The following is a 17669-nucleotide window of genomic DNA, read 5'->3' on the forward strand; positions in this document are numbered from 1 at the left end:
TCAGAAAGATCAATCAGAGTCCTTTTTAAAAAACAAAAACAAATAGAGCAACAAACTCGTTGTTAATCAGATGCCATTTCTCTGCCAGTTACGTACTTTAAATTGTGCATTTGTGAGTTACACCAGGGAGTCAAGCGCTTGTGATTTGATGCTTTCTTTTTTTTTTTAAGAGGAACCACACTATCTAGGGTTGTATGCTGTGAGGATGTTACACTTATAAGAAAATAATCAACCACTGTGGGAGCAAAGTTTGGGTAGCTGCTCTGTACTGTGTTGGCACACGGTGTTGAAGATATTAAACTTAGTTACGGCAGTTAATGTCGATACAGTCAAATGTCCAGTTTCTGTGCCACATGTCAGAGTAAGATCAAAAGTATGGTTAAAGAGTGAGTGGTCTCATTAACATTTTGAGAGAATAGATTAAATGCTGTGTTGAGGCAGTCATTTTTACAGTTTACATGGATGTTAAAATCACCCACTACAATTGAACTGACAAAACCAAACAGTTGAACCAAAACAGATAAAAACACTGGCAAATTGGATAGAATGGATGGGGAGATGGATGAAATTTAACAAAAAATAAAAATGTTTTTTTTTATTTTTTTTTTATTAGAGTGTAGGTTAGGAGTCAGGTTTTCAAATGAATTAAAACTCTGTCTCCATCTTTGGTTGATTAAGAAGCTAGAGTGAAAGATTGTTGCTACTCCTCTGTTCCCACCTCCGAGGATTCTGACCGTTAAGATGACTCAGGCATGAAAGTGTTCGATTTTTTATTTCCTTCTTTCTGTGAGGCCTTCAGTTTCCCTAAATTGGCAATTGGTCATCAGACCTTGATCCAGACCTTGTACTGAAAGAAAAGCCATAACATCACCAGAGTTACAAGGATTCATCCTCTGGACACATTGAAGGTCTACACATTTTTAGACATCCCTTTAGCAGGGTTAAAAACACATAGCAATGAGATTTGATAATAAGGAAAGGGAATCAAGTGTTTCTTTATATATTACTTATCTCAACCAAGTTTTAGATTTATGCACATTGACTTTTACACATGTGCCAGCAGTCAGGAAGGTAAAAAATAATTCCACATGTGTTCTATGCATTACAAAGCCAAAACTCCTGCACAAGACTATTTCTCTATGTTTTTGTATGTGTGGTGGAACTATGCCAGAGTGTCCTGGAGGGTCTGGTCCAGAAGAACCATGTAACGCAGCTGCTAAGGACTCCAGACTCGGTGGTCCAGGCTGTGGTGCGGCAGGGAGAGCGTCTCTGTGCAGAGTCTGACCCCAGGAAAGGAGGCTATCCTGCGGGATACTGAGCATTGCTGCAATTTCTTCTCAGCTCCCCTCAGCGGGACAGTCTCCTCAAAGACACTTGGACAGAATCACAATGAGACGGTGTCTGCACTGAAGACTTAAGCATTATTTAAGCTACGGAGACACAGCCACTGCGCCTTCTCTGAGATTAATTTAATCAAACATGGAAATTAACTCCACTTCAATACCTCTTTTACTCAATTATTTAACATCACTTCATTTCTTTTTTTTTGGCATTAATTTTGTGTTCTGAAGTAAAATGAGAGGTTGTATCTAGTTTGACTCTTGTATCATCACTACTGGATACTGGTCAGGGTTGTATTTGAGAACTGAAGCAGAAACCATTTGAACATTCATTTCAGTTCATGTATGACACATCATTATTATAAACATCCAAATATAAACCAACGCTGGGAATGTCATATTAAGAAATGTTCATAGGTTTCAACAACAAGTTGGAGGTTGTCCGCGAGGTAATATCATTTCTTTTGTAAGGAAAAACTCTTGTTAATACCTGGACAGTTTGTTTGGAAAAGGAGGGTTTGTTTATGTGAAACTGGTAAGGGAAAATAAAGAAGCATGAGTTAAAAAAAACAAAAAACAGCTGCAAGCAGGTATACCATGAAGACATCTCAGGTTGTTTGCCTGTTTTACTCGAATGTCTGCCCACATTTTTCTCCTGACGTAAGCTGATCCTGAAATGGACACTATTCAAAAGGAAACTGCCCGTGTTGTTTTCTACCGTGACACTATCACTTCTGAATTGTAAATGTTTAATATCGAGTAGAGGTTAAGTCGATGTATAGTGTATTCTGAAAAATACATTTGCAGATATATTTTTCTAAACATGCATTGTTCATATGCCATGTTTGTTGCCATGCTTGTTATTAAACATTTTGAACAAAGATGTTATATTTTACCACAGAAGCTGTGCTATTTCTGAACCGGGATATTTGGCAAGAAATCTGAGGTTAGTGAGAGTTTGTTTTCCAGAGCATGGATTCAATGTCAGAATGACCCAAAATTCAATGTTACTCAGATTCTGTCTGTCTGTATACCAGCGCTATCATCAATTCTTTTTCATTTTTAACCTCCTAAGACCTGAACTCAGTATAATGTCCTCGTAAGTGGATATCAGGCCCTTGCAGAGAAAATTTAAGTATTTTGTGGACATCACCCAAAATGTGATGTCCACATATGTGGATGCCAGGTCCTAGGAGGTTAATAAATCAATTTAAAAAAACAAAACAAACAACAACCATTAATTTCCAGACCTGAAGAAAACTACTATAAGCACACAGAGCTATAATGTTGTTTTTTAGCTAAATACCAATCATACATAATGTGAGCGAGATAGAATGTTTACGCTTCTCTTGGTGCATTATACTAATATAATAACATCTGCCAAAAACAAACAACAATTACAGCTGAACCTCATAGAAATGTCAGTAGTTACAGAGGTTACAAACAAATTCAAGTACTTTGCCTAAGTTAAGAGTTACTGAACCATCGTAATGGAAAATATGTTTTAATGCCAAATGTTGGGAAAATTATCAGTAGTTGTTGACAAATTTTACTATGAAGCTCACAGTGAAACAAGAATGACTGTGATGGCAACAAATATCTGCCAGCTTCTTCCAGCTGCTCAGACTTTTCAGTCTGAAATTCTGGACTAACTGAACAGCCATTCGATTACAGCAGCCTAATAAACCATAGACTCAATATAAAAGACTGACACTATGTTGTCACCCATTGGTTTTGGAGAGAGCCTCAGTGTTGGTGTTGTTAGCGCAATTTGGTGGGGCAGAATTTACCATTTGAGCACAAATGGGTGTATGTTATTAGCTAGCGCTAGCAAACTTGGCTAGCAAGCTGCTTCCACAGATTCTATTGGTGCATTCACACCAAATGTGAAGCAACATTATTTCAAAATGCAAACTCTGTGTAACAAGATTTTTTGATGTGAGATTGTGTGCAAGTGAAAATATTTCAGCTACAGCAAAAAGTTTGCTTAACACTGTGTTGCAACAATCCATCAGTTGGGATCCATCAGAGTCATGAAGAGTCTTCTGATGTTATTGATAATAAGAAAAGCAGGTAGAACTATAAGGTTCAATTTCTCTTTCAGATGGACAAAAAAACGAAACAAAAAACAAATAGCTAGGAGTATTTGCTCAGGCTCCTAGCAATTATACTCCTATGGTATAATTTGAAAAGCCTATGTGGCCTCATTGTCCAGTTATTGCATATTCAGGCCACACACCTGCCTGGTAAGCAGACAACAATACCCCAGCCATATATGGCTGAGGAGTGAAAGAAAAGGACTTGGAGAGAAGTGAGTGAAATCACAGGATGGTAACAGTAAGGATAACAATTTGTGAAAAGAGGTTTCAGAAGCGTGATTCCAATTATCAGCTGTACTCTGCCTCACCCTGTGTCCTGTGAGGGGTGAATGTTTGAGGGTTTCCAACATGATGAACTACTAGTAGACAATGGGAAATTATACTTTGCATCTGGTGTGATTAACAGCACTGGTAAAATTTGGAATATCCTTCACAAACTTCTTGTATTGGTCTTTATATAGAAGCGGGAAGCAATGAAGTGAAAATACATTGTTACTGTACTTAAGTACAATCTTCAGGGATTTGTACTTTACTTGAGTTGTTATTTTTTCTATTTTTGTTTTATTTGCACACCTTCTTTGACTTGCTAGAAACCAACTAAAAACAGATGGGACAGTTGTGCTAAGACATTAAATGTCAATTGCATTATGGCTGTAGACTAATGACAACATCAGCCTTCAGATTGACTCCCTTTTGTCCTGACTTTAGCAATGAAATTTTGTCTCCCACTGGGAATAACATCTCCCAAGGTAATGGTGCAATCTTGAAAACAGAAAAAAAAGAAGCATTTTTGTTTTCGAGATAGCTTTCCATAATGGATGCTGGACCTGGAGTAATCTTGCAACCTGTATCAGCCACCCTGCATCTGCCTTCTTTAATGCCCTTCTGGGGGAGGCAAAGAAGTCAAAGCAAGAGAGTCACGGAAACTGCAAGTAAGACAAGTATGAACCTTAGACAGGCATTCACAAGATGGAAAGCACTCAGGGACTTGACAGGGCTCAAAAGCAACATTCAGTTAGATTATTTCCACTAGATCAGTAAGAAGCAAAACCTGCGAACTTATTAGCCTTGTACAGAGTGGGGGGAGGGGTGCAGGGACTGCTTCTATTGCCGTTTTATATATAACAGCTACACAAACTATGAATAGATACATTTTATACAATACACTATTAACTTGTTTACTTTAATCAGCAGAACACACACAATGAACAAAGATTAAAGGCTTAGTGGATCGGTTAGACACTTATTTTTTCCCTGTGTGGCTTTTAAGGCAAAGGACTGAAAATAACTCAAAAGGAGAAATGGCATCATTTTCTTATAAACAAGTTTTTTTTAAGGTCTATTAGCGTTACTTTTGTGAAATTTACCTTTATTCTTGGAGACAGCTCCGCTCTGAGTAAAAAAGCATGCACTGAAATCCACATGCTACAAATCTCTATGATAACACAAACTGTCACTTTTTAAATTGAGGAACTGCTACATGAAGTCTACTCGGTGACACTTGCAATTATGCTAAACATGTAAATACATGTATTTTATGGCTCTGTGCCAATTACCACAGCACTGTGGTATTTGCATAGACAACAAGGCTGCCTTTACTAGAAATCTGTTTATCAACAGAAGTACAGGAAGACAAACACGCCACTTAAACTCATTCAACCGGAATTTTTGGGGTTCGAGCACAACGACTGAGAACCTTAGCGTGAGCATATTCCTCCTGCAGGTGTTTCCTGTGACTACTTTTGCCAGACCAAATGTAAATTAACCAAGATGAAGCCAATTATTTTCCTTAAGGAAGCACATGACACAATGAATGTATTACGCATCAGGCAGAACACATTAAATAATTTCCCCCAGGGATCAATAAAGTATTCTGTTTCTGATAAATCAACATAACTGCTGCAAACAATTCAGAAAAATGTGCCATTTATATACACAGTGTTGATATGATTTCCTAATATGGCCTTTGGCTTCATCAGTATTCCTCCTGCAAAATCAGGATCATCCACACTAGTGAATGCATTAATCTCGTCGCCAACTCTGATATTACCCTCATTCATCAAAACGCAGCGGGTGCATCGGGACGCCACGTGTCGGCTTTTGATCTAAACTTTTGACTTTTCTTTCTTTTCTTTTTAAACCTACACAGGTGCGTGACATGTACTTCTGTCAGACTAACTTGCTATGGTGGAAGGCATTAAAGCACATGTTATATTTACGACCATCATTCAAATTCGCATATATCTGTAAGTAAACACACAATGGAGACGTTCTTCTTGTACTGGAAACTCATTTTAATTCATGGCTGCTGTCATGTTACATTTTTAGTTATCATCCTGTTACTCCGTGCAAAATGTTTCACAAACACCTCTCTTTCAACACAGCCACAAATGAAATGTTTTAGTCTAGAAAACAGGACAGAGCCTCGGCACCATCTAGTGGTGAGTTGCAGTGATTCAGTTCAGTTTTTGTTGATGGGGCAGTGGGAGCAGTTTAGAGCCGCATGGAGACCGGCGGTGCTGGCGATTGCAGCTCCTGGTCCAATAGCCGGAAGAGCATGGCACTTTTGTTGCTCTCCAAGATTTGTCCCAGAGAGCGGTGGAGTTGAGCCTGCAGATAGTGCACGTCCCGCAGCCGCTCCTTACAGTTCAGCTGGGAGAAATAGGCGGCGGCCTCGTTTAGCGTGTCGAGAGCCGAAGCTGCTAAACACAAATCTGCTGGGACATAAACAGCAGTATGCAAATGTAGATGAAAACCATGCAGCATTATGAGCAGAGGACCAATATATGTGGTGAGGTGGTGTGTCAGGGGAGCAAACTGTTACCTGCTTGCCCTTGTCTGTTTGGCTTGAACCCAGCCACTGCCATCTGACAGCGGGCTGCCAGCAGCATGGCACGACCTTTGTCCATGACTGCTCTGTGGGCCAGAATAGGCTCGATGGCTTCATGCAGCACATTCAGAGCTTGCTCAGGAACCCCCAACATCAGCTGCAGAAACGAGAGACAACAAATGCAATAAATAAACCATGTGGGGGATTTTTGCATAAACGCAAGCTGGTATTTGCACAGCTAAGTGAAGTCTCTTTTAATGCTGCAGCTGACCTGAGTGAAGGCCAGGTGAAGGATGGTTTCCGAGGCCAGTGACTGGAGGTGGTGCTGTCTAGCCAGAGCCAAGGCCTGCAGGAGGACAGGAAGAGCTGTGGAGAAGCCAGACGACTCCCAGTGGAGCTCAGCAGTGGACAGCATCACTCTGAAAGAGACATAAAATGACTTTGTGTGATCTCTGAAGCATAAAGGTCAAAATACATTTATGTTGGGATCTTTATATCTTACAGGAGAACAGTTAAGACTTGCAACGGTGATGTATAGTTTGAACTTAATTCCTTTTAAACAAGTTTGATTGGACAAATAAAAATAAATGATAGTAGAATAAGTGCATTTACTCAAATTGAATGGAGCCGTAACGGTATGAGAAAACCGGGTCCTACCTGATAACCATCTCTGTACACTTAGCCTTCTCACAGCGAGCCTGCAGCTGCTGTAAGATGTGGTATGCTTCAGTGTTGCGGTTGAGAGCCTTCAGAACTTGAGCTTTCCTGTCACAGAGCACAGAGTTATTGTGCAGCTCAAATAAAAAGTGTATAGGGCAGCATATGTTATAAGAAGGCCTGCAGATTCACTTATTTGAGTTACCTGTAAAGACCCTCTGTCTGATTTAATGCAGCGATAGCTGTGACTAGAGGCTCTGCCAAGTGATATTTCCCTTCATTCATATGTCTCTCAAACTGGATTTTCAGATCACACAGCATCCAGAGCTGCATTTGGGACACAGAAAAGTAATTTCATTACAGTGAAATTATACCATGAATTACAGAATAAATGAACTCTGTAATGTTTGTTTTACTAATTCTACACAGCCCAAGAAAGATTAAGTAAAACACTTGATCATTAGACTACAACATATAGTTAAACTTTGGGGATCAATCTGTCCAGTTAGGAAGCACACACCTTTGTGAATTCATTTCACCTGCTTTGGTGCAAATGAAAGAGGACTAGAGAGGAAACAATAAGACAACCTCCAAAAAGTGAATGCTGGGCAAACACCAATGAATGGGAACTGGCAGGTCTGCTACTGGCACCCAGTTCTGTTCACAGATGAGATGAGGTTCACACCGAGTAATGTGTCAGACATGGAAAAGTCTGAAACACTGTGGTAAATGTTTCGATGCCTACAACATAATCTGAGAAGATAACAGGATAACAGTAACAGACAAGTCAGTTCCTGTTTACTCTGGCGAATACCAACTGAGCTGCATCGTTCTGGGCTGTGAGCACAAAGGACGTCAGGCCCTCAATCCACCCTCATGAAGTCCATTTGTGTCTGGTCAGAAACATGTGTGAAACATTGGTCCTGCTGCTGGGCTCATGCCTTTCTACCGCCCTGATCTACACTCTGCACTCCTAAACTCTGCAAATTGGGTTGTACCATCCTGGAGGAGCTAGACTACTTTTGCAACCTCAATGGACTGCGGGTATTGTGCCATGCTACTAACAGTGACAAGAAAAACAAAGCAAAGCTATAGAGGGGGGGGGGAGAAAAAAAAATCCCACAAGAGGGAGAAAGAGAAAGCAATGGCCTGGGGCCACAACCGGCTAAACCATTCCCTTTTTGGGAATTCTTGCCTTTCCACTGCACCTGTTGCCACTTTCATTTTTACCAAAGCAGGTAAAGCGGGTTTGCACTGCTTTATTCTTCTTAACTGGACACACTGAAACCCCTGACGTATAAATTATTTTGTGTTTTACTGATGATTATTAGGTGTTACTTTAATATTTTGGTAGTGTATTACATCTAAGTCAAAACAACGTGTACAATTCTGAAACAATTCTGAAAGTGACACACATGGTAATTAGTTTGCTATTTGACACAAGGAAGCAAAATATAATTATCACAGGGAAAACAATCCTCCACATGAACCACTGTTAAAAATCAGAGTAACTACATCTGCCTCTCCACTTTAGGCTAGACTCAAATTATTAATGCGGGTTGGTGAAGTTCATCCAACTTTAAATCTCATATTTAATGGTAAAGCTGAGAAGCTGAAAGAACATAATCATTTCCCTTTTTTGTTTCCAAAGCACAGACTACATAAAAAAGATGGAGGTAGTCACCATAACACCATCATAAACCAGACGTGACAAGTGACTGAGAAATCAAAGAACACTGCAGGCACCTAACACGAGGAAGCCCACCCTAAAGCATACTCAGCTTTATCACCCTCTCTTACACTAAAGGGGATAAACTGCAAGGAAATCTCATTATATTGAGAAAGACTTGAAACTGGCAAATGCATTCTATAAACAAACCATGATAGTGTTTAATGAAGTCACAGATCAAGTGAGCCAAAGAGATATTTTCCCCACAGATATAAATACAATCCCCCCCCCCCCCCAGAAGTCGCCACCTCCTGTGGGCTCATTTGAAAGAATACAGGCATTTTTCTGCCCATGTCCACCTTTCACGTACAACCTTTTATGTACAAAGTAGCGAGTAAACGTGTGATACGTGTCAGTTATTTTCGAGAATATAAAAATATCTAACAAGGCTTTGGAACAAGTTTTTCTGGGTCTGAAAACTTAAAACTCTTATTTTTCGACTCTGTCCTCTTTGTAGTTACTGCACTGATACGCTGAGAAGCACAGTGTGTTTCAGAAAATGTACCTTGGCATGCTGTGTGTGAGGAGGAAACTGTTCTTTCAGATGCAGAATAATCTCTGAAACGACACCGTACAGGCCCTGCAACACAAGCAGAGGTAGATGGGATCGTGAGTTACGTTTTGAACTACAGCCAAGAACACGAAAGCAGACCTGGTCAATTTTTCTTTAATGTCTAAGATACGCAACAGCAGGGCAGACAGCAGGCAGACTAGATGAAATCAAACACGTTACCTGCTCAGCGTGTAGCTCGGCCAGGTGACAGAGGACCACAGCGAAGCCCTCTGTGTTGTTCTGCTGGACCCCGAAGTTAACTGGCTCAAGACTGCTCATGTTGAGAAGCAGCTGGGCCTGCTGCAGAGACATCGTGCTGCAGGAGACACAGGAGGCCACATTAATTACTTACAAAAAAACCCACGTTTTTCTGCACTTGAAAAGTCGAACTTGTGTGGGAGATGTCTGGCTGTCCATGCTATTGCTATTAATGCTATTAATCCATGCGTACAACATCAGGCATTTCAGCCACTTCACTGATTTGATTTGATATGAATGGTTAAGAAGCTGCAGTGTTAGTATGCAGTCAAAAGTGAGCAGAAGTGGCAACTGTGTGTTACGGTGGCAGAGTGAAGAGCCTGACCTCTTTCCATACATCCTCCATATGGAAGTCGTCTGAGCCAGGCTGATCTCGATCAGCTCCGACAGACTGTGCTTCCAGTGAAGAATGTCTGTGTCCTTCAGGGCATCCATCAGCTTGTGTGCCGTTTTACCCTGTGTTGCCCCCTGCTGGACCAATGACTGAATGCCCAGAGATGCCAAATACTGTAAATGGAGAGGATTAATAACATTTTAAAATCTAATAATAAGTCAATTTCAGTGAGCAAATATAATATTTTGCTGCTCGTATGTTATCCAATTATTTTCTGCATAGCATTCTCCGAGAAATTTACATGCTTATGAAAATTGCGCCAAAGAAATTTACAAATAATAAAGATCCAAATCACTTTAATAGAGGAATTCATATGTGACACCTCATGTTGCACTCACTGGCAGGCAGAAATGGGCAGCCATTTTTACTGAATCCTCGGTTAGCACAGTGCTGTCAGAACCCTTCATCTGTTCCAGTGTGTAGAGCCAACTCTGATGGAGGAGAGCGTGTTAGATTCAGACGTAATTAACAATCCATCATGGCACAACCACTGAAGTGAAGATAATGAAGTGGGAACTGTTGTACCAGACAGTGCTGCAAGCACACATGATCATTGGACTCCTGGGCAATCCGGATAGCCTCCTGTAGAGCCAGATCAGCCTGTTGACTAACAGGAGAGAAAAGGGAAAAAATCTCTTTTTTATTCTTTTCTATGGAACTTGTCCACGTACTTGGACTCCTCCAACTCCTCCATTAGTACTCACTAATGGCCAAAGCGACAGTGCAAGCTTGCCAAGTTAAGAGCAGCGTAGCGGAGACTTCGACCATAGCCCTCGTCCCCATTGCTCTTTCCGTCATTTCCAGACAAGATGAGTCGATCAAAATAATGCAAGAGACTGTGGGCTGACAGGAAGATGTCCTGGACTCTCATGCTGTTCAAGTAGTTCAGATAATGCTGAGGAGCGAGAGAGAGAGAAAAGAGAGCTAATGAAGGAGACACCAACCCGCTGACTGATCTGTTTATATAGTAAGGAAAAGTTAAGGAGATGAACTTTACCGCTTCAGCAAAGTCAGGATTAAACTTCAGCATGTTGTTGAGCTCTTCCTGCAGAGCAGCAGGCTTTAGAGCTTTATTCTCATCATTCTTGAGTAGGTATGCCTGCAGAAAGTTTAAACATGGTGTCTGTAAATACTATAACTGAATTTTTAAAATGTATTTATTTCATTAAATTTGTTGATATGAAGACTCTAAAGCTGTATACACATTGGTAGCAGATTGCAGCGATGATGAGACCACAGAAAGTGAACGATGCTTGACGACTTAAAGTAATCGTGGTTGAAAAATCAGAATCAGAATCAGAAAGGGTTTTATTGCCAAATGTTGAGTGGGTTTACAACATTAGGAAATTGCTGCGGTGCTTCAGTGCAAACATACTGTTATAAATTAAGCTTAAATAGACATGAAAATAAAAATGAGAATATGCTGATATGCTGGTAACGTGAAGTGGGTGGGGCCCACAATAAACTATTCTCACCTACCAGACGACTACCAATGACAGTGAAGAATACTGTTGATTGATATATGACCTGCTAGCAAATACATTAAAGCGTCACCTATGCAACTGGAACTTGGACTGTGTGCAAGTAACCAGCAATCATGTTCAAGGAAATGTGGAAATAGCTTCCAGTATGTACAAAGGTTTAGAGTCCCACCTTAAAGTGGACATGAAACACTGCATGTCTTAACTAATTTGCACCATGGAGCCCTGCTCTAAAAAACTATCATAGCTTTAACTTTGTTTTTAAGAGCATGCTTAGCGCCATCTAGTGCCAGTGCAGAACATGACATCACTGGCTTGGTTGATTGCTGCTAAGAGATTTAGATTAGTTTATGCTAGCTACAAACATAAATCAGCAAATCAACACATCCAAGCATGACTAACAGGTGGATTTTCCTGTTTCAGCCAAACAAAAAAAAGTAACTTTCAACAGTTATTTCTCAAATTTGGCTTCACAGACAGAGCTAAATCTAATGCAGTTTTTAGAGTAGGGCTTAATTTAGCGTTCATACATGAAGTGTTTCATGTCCACTTATAATCAACACTCACCTGTCTAGCAAGAAAGTACTCTGCTTGTTTTTGTGAGAGGGGACCTCTGCTTGGAGTATTGTCACTTCTGCAACACAAATTAGGAGGTGGCGCCAATCAAAAACAACAATGGCAAAATATTTCAGGTCAGCTGAAACACTGGTGCATATTTCACTCACTGAAGCTCTGACTCGTGCAGTGGAGTGTCCAGCTCCTCCTTGTCCACTCTGTCACCTACAGTATCCTCAATGCTGGTCAGGTCCATCTCCGAGTCGTCTGCGACCAAGGCCGGCACCTGGCCGTCCATAGGCTTGGCATAGTGACTGTGGTAGTAGTGCTGCAGGGATTTGTACAGCTTGTAAACCTGACTGAAAGAAAGCTTGTTGTAGGCCAGAAGCATGTGTCGCATAAAAAGACCTGAAAAGGGGTGAAAATATTGTTTAATACAATACTTTTCAATTTTAACAATTCTCAAATCAGACTTCCACTGAGTTATAATCAGGACTGCAATAAGGTGCAAATTACTCACCTACTACACTGGTTTTGTAAGCTTCGGTATCAAAAGCTGTGAATGGAGTGGGAAGAGTAGAAAAGAAGTACTCCATGTCTTTCAGCTCTCCATCTGCCATTTCATGGAGCCTTTATAGGAGAAACAACACCGTGATTGACTACAACATCAACATTTAAACGTTATTGTGTTTTAATATTACACCAAGGGAAGTGAAATCTAAGGCCTAGGGACCAGAATTTAAATGGCAAAGACTGCAGTCCAGCCCAATGGATGGCTTTGGAATATGTGAAAGAGGGCACAAATTTGGGACTTTTAACTGTATTTTTCTAATTTTTATAGCTTTTCCTACAGATAAAAAACCTCAGCAATGGCCTTTCATATTAAACCAAAAGTAATGATATAACAGATAAAGAGAAAAAAATCCTGTTTATTTCATTATCCACTTTTGAATATTTTCTTTCTTTCTTTTGTATTTCCTACAATGAGCCACAATAAAAATGATTTTTTCTATGGCTTAACAAATCCTCTCTTTTGTATATTTACAAGACCATCTGGTCAATGAGCTACCAGGCCTTATTCTTCCACTTTACACATTTATTTCTTGCAATTAAAGCCAACAGAATTGTGCTTACAGATTTCTTTTAATTTAATAGAACATTCCTAAATCATGTTGAAAAATTGAGCGCTACTGCTAAAATTGCTCTTCTTTCCTTATAGTGAGATATATCGGGGATAAAAATTCCGTTAAACTTCTTTACACTGCCCACTTAGATCAAAATTAGCTAATATATGGCCAACACTACAAATTGAGTTGGACACTGGCGTGTAGATTTTTCCATGTGAACTTAAAGCATCGTCTTTTTTCTTTCACAAATGGTAGAATGAAATCAAATGGGATAAAATCGATTTCTACCTCAGTTTGACAGCATATGCAGTCTGTGGACAACACTCCTCCACAGTCTTGAGGAACTGGCCGAGAGTCAGGTCTGGACCCTGGTAGATCACAGTGAGCCAAGGTAAACAATGCAACAACAAGGTGGATAGGTTCAAGGGTAGTTTTAGTTTCCGACATTCATAAAAACCAACCTGCTGTAGAGGGAGGATGAGCTTGTTAAGTCGCCTTCTCTCTGGCAGTGTTATCTTGGAGGCAGTCATTTCATACAGCAACGCTAACACGGAGATTTTATACGGAGTCACCCAGTCTTTAATGCCAAACACGTTAGCATGGACGACCCCGTTCGTCATCATGGGATTAAAATACAAACTTTCGTGCACACTCGCCATCTTCAAAGCGTTCACATCGATTCTGACGTGCGCTCGGTCAGCATTTAACAGAGAGGAATTTTAACGACAGTCGGCAGCTGCACATCACAGCGGCGGTGACTAGCTAGTTAGCCAGCAACCGGGCGTACTGAGTTAATGTAACGCTAGCTAAGTCGTTTGAAAAGTAAAAATACATCAGAGCCTATGCACGGCTAGCCTGCAGATGTTTTGTCTTATGAGTAAATTTGGCGTATTTTAAACGTGTTAAAAATATTTTCCCTCTCTGCTTTCAAACCGCCCTCCTTCTGTCGCCTTAAAAATACGTCATAGAAACTGCATTTTTTTTTTACATAAAACTTTATTTTCATGTTTCAAGGAAGGCTATGGCGGCAGTGACAAAACGGGAAATAATGGCGTTAAAGGAACAACTCTGAGCACAGACAACAATACACATACGCGCATACGTGGTGCCGTTTGATTTTTGCAGCTATTCTCGTAACTGTAGCCTGAAGGACATCTTCGCTTTCACAGTCACCTGAAGGGATCATTATGACTCTACACTGCCCCCTGTGGTAACAATATGCATCTTTTTTCATATGTTATAGGGTCTTGGTAGTTGAATTCGGATCCCCGGGGCTAAGAAAAACTTTTCAAAGTGAAATATGGAATATTATAGTATTTTAAATTTGAATAAGTCTTGGGAATTCTGCCAAAGGCGACAGGAGTGACTACACACAAAAACACAAAGAAGTCAAATTCAAATAGGGGAGGTGTGTGACATATACTGCTTTACCGTTAAAGAGGATACATTATGTCAGATACTTTCTCTGTACATTAAAAAAAACATATTAAATTTAGTCACAGATTTCCAGTCTGACTATAGTACTGAACAAAAATGCTCATTTGTTTATATTTGGCTAGCAAGGAGCCAGAGCAAGGAATAATTCTTTAAAGCTGGACATTGGTTGGTTTTTCACTCATTTTCAGTTCAGTTCTGTGACCATTTTCAGAGGAATATGTGTTTGTTTTTCTATGTTTGTTTTGTTTGCTTGGTAAGCCACTAAACTATAAAGCATTCAAGCATAAAAATGGCATTTAAGTTAAGGGATAAACCTGTGTTGTGTCTACACTGGGGTGACGATATTTGAGTTCTAAAAAAGAGGACACTTGGCCCAGTCATGAAGAACTTTAATAATACTTATATTTAAACATATATAATATATATAACACATATTTAAACAATGCCTTCTTTGTGCGGTTAATGAATGGTGAAATAAAAAATGTCATATAGGCTTTTATAAGTCAACAAGTGCATAAAAAGAGGACAGTTGGTTTCCCTAGTCTACACTTAACGGACATCTTAGCAAATAACAAATTTTAAATTGTATCTTTAAGCACTTTGTTACTTGCAGCCTGTCGCAAAAACACATCATTGTTTCCATTTCTTTAGTTTATGAAAAATGCCAAAGTTTGCACAAAAGAGAATTTTTGCACCAACTAGGTGATTTCCAATGTTCTATTAGCTGAAAACTAGGCATATCTCAGCGTGCTTTGCAGTGTGTTCTTGTAAGTGGAGGAAAAAAGTGGCAGGCGAAGAACAATATTTTAAAGTCATGTCCTTAAGAAATAGGAAAAAAATCCAGCAAAGACCCGACACAAGAACCAAGCTTTACAAAAGCTGGACACACTGCAAGCACAGTAAAAAAGGTTTATATAGAAAAACACAGAATGAAATGCTGTCAGTCATGGATTGGCCTCCCCAGAGACCAAAGCTCAACTAAAGCTATGTGAGATCGTCTTGACAGGGAACCGAACAGAAGGGCAGCCAACATTCAAAGAAGAGCTTTGAATGTCCTTTAAGAAGCCTGGAGAACTATTCTTGAAGACTACTTAAAGAAATGGTAAGAAAGCTTTCCTTAGAGAGTCCAGACTGTGTTGAAGAATAAAGGTGATTCTGACTTTCAATCTTGTAAGAATTAAACTTTGTGTTTGCCTCGTATACTGTATTTGTATTTACATGTTGCAAATAAATTGTATTTACCATTTTCGTTCCAAAATATAAAAACAATGAGGACTGTCTTTTACATAGTACTATATGTCAGATTTATAATTCTATGCATTTATGAAATAGGATGAAATCAGATAACACAGCTGTCCTGATATGTACGCAAAATGCAGCACAATTTGGACCTGATTAGCTGAGAAGCAGCAGGTGGCACTTGTCAGCACATTTAACCATTTGGTGTTGGTGGTGGTACAATGTCATTATTTGCAGATAGTAGCATATGTGTATCTAAAATTCACTATAACTATTACAGCGCCTAATGTAAGCGGATTTAAAATGCAGCAGAGTAACCTGTTCTCAAATGATTACATTACATGTCTTATTTGGCAGATGGCTATGACAGTCCTGGGAACACTGGAGCAGGCTCTTGGCCCCAGAGCTGTGCTAAAGAGGGCTTTGTCTGTTTCTTCACACATCCTCCAGCAATATGTTGGTCATCTGGTGTTGGAGTGAACCTTAGCTCGAATATAATCAGTTTTTCAGCTAACTGGTGAGTGAAAGTTTAAAAAATGACTTTCCTGATTTTGTTACTGGGCCACGTTTACGTCAGTAAATCCCAAAGTGCCATTTAACTTTGCTGTTTTTAACATTATGCATCAAACTCTGGAGTTCTTACTGGCTATGAAAATCCTATTCTTTTACTAACTGCGTATTTTAGTCGAGAGATTTAGGCATTTATAATTTACATTGATCAGCAGTAAAAGAAATAGCATCTTTGTCACTGTCTAGCTAATGAAAGATTAATATGACAGGCAGCGCTGACTGAATGGAAGCTGTACAAATCCAGACCTGCAGCAGAAACACTGCTGTTAAATCTGTTTTATTCGTTTAATTTAGGGCAAAGGAAGCACATTTGGTAGAGCTGTGAACAGGCTGTGTGAGAAAAGAAAACTGGGAGGGAAAGAAGATTAACATGAATAATGAAAATACAAGAGAAAAAAAGGACATCTATATATTGGGCTACCTCTTCCAGAAGAGGGCACTAATGGTCTACCAGTTTATGCAGACTGGTTCAAAAATTCTTTTCATCAGGAACTACAATGAGAAGGGGAGAAAGACAGTAGAGGGAATGTGCCCCCTTTTTTTACACTCCACCCCCCCCTCCCATGTCTCAGTGTCACGATCCCGTTGAGACGAAGTCAGTAGAAAGACAATAACACCTGTCAGAGTTTATATTATTGAAAAGCTTAAATAAATTGGCTCTGAATGCCTGTGTCAATACATGAGTCATTGTAAGCAAACCTCACCAACTGCATGACTGCACATTTTGTGGGATTTGATATTCAGGAAGAGCGCAAACAAACTTGTGTCGTGTCTTCTCTCTTCTGGGCTGGAGAATCCGCCATTAACTTTTGGGTTTTCTGAGCAATAGCTGAAAAATCTGTGAGATATTGGAAAAGCTCATATTAAAAGAGCAATACAGTCAGAACAATTACCTGGAGCAAAACACACCTCCTGTCAGTGAGTATTATTGATCTGAATTCATGGTTGTTCATTTGAAAGTTTATCTAGAAAGTTTGTTGTACTAACCTTAGGAAACCAACAGATCTAATTAAAACACCTTTTAAAGTGGCAAAACTTTCTTCATATGATAAATCTAAAGCTAAGTAGCCAGTTAGCGCAAATACAAAGAAAAACAAGTAAATAAAATTCTGTCTTCAAGACTCACAAATTAACCTACTCATCTCATTGCTTTAGTACATGAAAAAAGAGTAAATGCTTACAAATTTAGTTTTAGCGGTATCCATAGGCTTAGTTAGCATAAACAGGCTAAGCTAAGCTTTGCTAACTGGCTACTGTCTCTGCACACAACACACACGAGTCATTTGACTAAAACTCAAGCCTTGAGAGAAAGTTTAATAAGGTAGAAATTTTATTCATTTTCAAGAACATCATGTTCTCTCATCAAGTGGCATACGCAGCTACATGTGCTGAGTGCACAT

The 17669-nt window shown here is 39.6% G+C and overlaps 2 protein-coding genes across 4 annotated transcripts in view; one reads left to right on the forward strand and one right to left on the reverse strand.

Annotated features, from left to right (window-relative positions):
* ggt1a (gamma-glutamyltransferase 1a) overlaps positions 1-2274 on the forward strand; it is a 28584-nt gene extending 26310 nt beyond the window's left edge. The window contains exon 13 of one of the 2 annotated variants that reach the window (XM_080308909.1): positions 2242-2274. In XM_080308909.1, coding sequence (XP_080165035.1) covers positions 2242-2259 — 18 coding nt within the window. In that variant the 3' untranslated portion in view covers positions 2260-2274. The other variant, XM_026188070.2, reaches the window with a different exon arrangement.
* Positions 2275-5712: 3438 nt separating this feature from the next.
* Positions 5713-13996, reverse strand: anapc5 (anaphase promoting complex subunit 5). 2 transcript variants are annotated; one of them, XM_026188545.2, is made up of 17 exons: positions 13485-13996; positions 13312-13391; positions 12417-12526; positions 12067-12304; positions 11909-11975; positions 10858-10959; positions 10565-10755; positions 10386-10467; positions 10199-10291; positions 9792-9973; positions 9389-9524; positions 9161-9235; positions 7132-7253; positions 6927-7034; positions 6541-6688; positions 6264-6426; positions 5713-6153 (listed from the first exon to the last, which is right to left on the reverse strand). In XM_026188545.2, the coding sequence occupies exons 1-17, from the start codon at positions 13680-13682 to the stop codon at positions 5933-5935; spliced, it is 2316 nt and encodes a 771-aa protein (XP_026044330.1). In that variant the 5' UTR covers positions 13683-13996; the 3' UTR covers positions 5713-5932. The 2 variants fall into 2 exon arrangements, with proteins under 2 accessions (XP_026044330.1, XP_026044329.1); XM_026188544.2 differs by having other exon boundaries at positions 5713-6156.
* Between the last annotated feature and the right edge of the window lie 3673 nt (positions 13997-17669).

This window comes from Astatotilapia calliptera, chromosome 12 (assembly GCF_964374335.1).
Source record: "Astatotilapia calliptera chromosome 12, fAstCal68.1, whole genome shotgun sequence".
In the NCBI taxonomy this organism is placed as follows: domain Eukaryota; kingdom Metazoa; phylum Chordata; class Actinopteri; order Cichliformes; family Cichlidae; genus Astatotilapia; species Astatotilapia calliptera.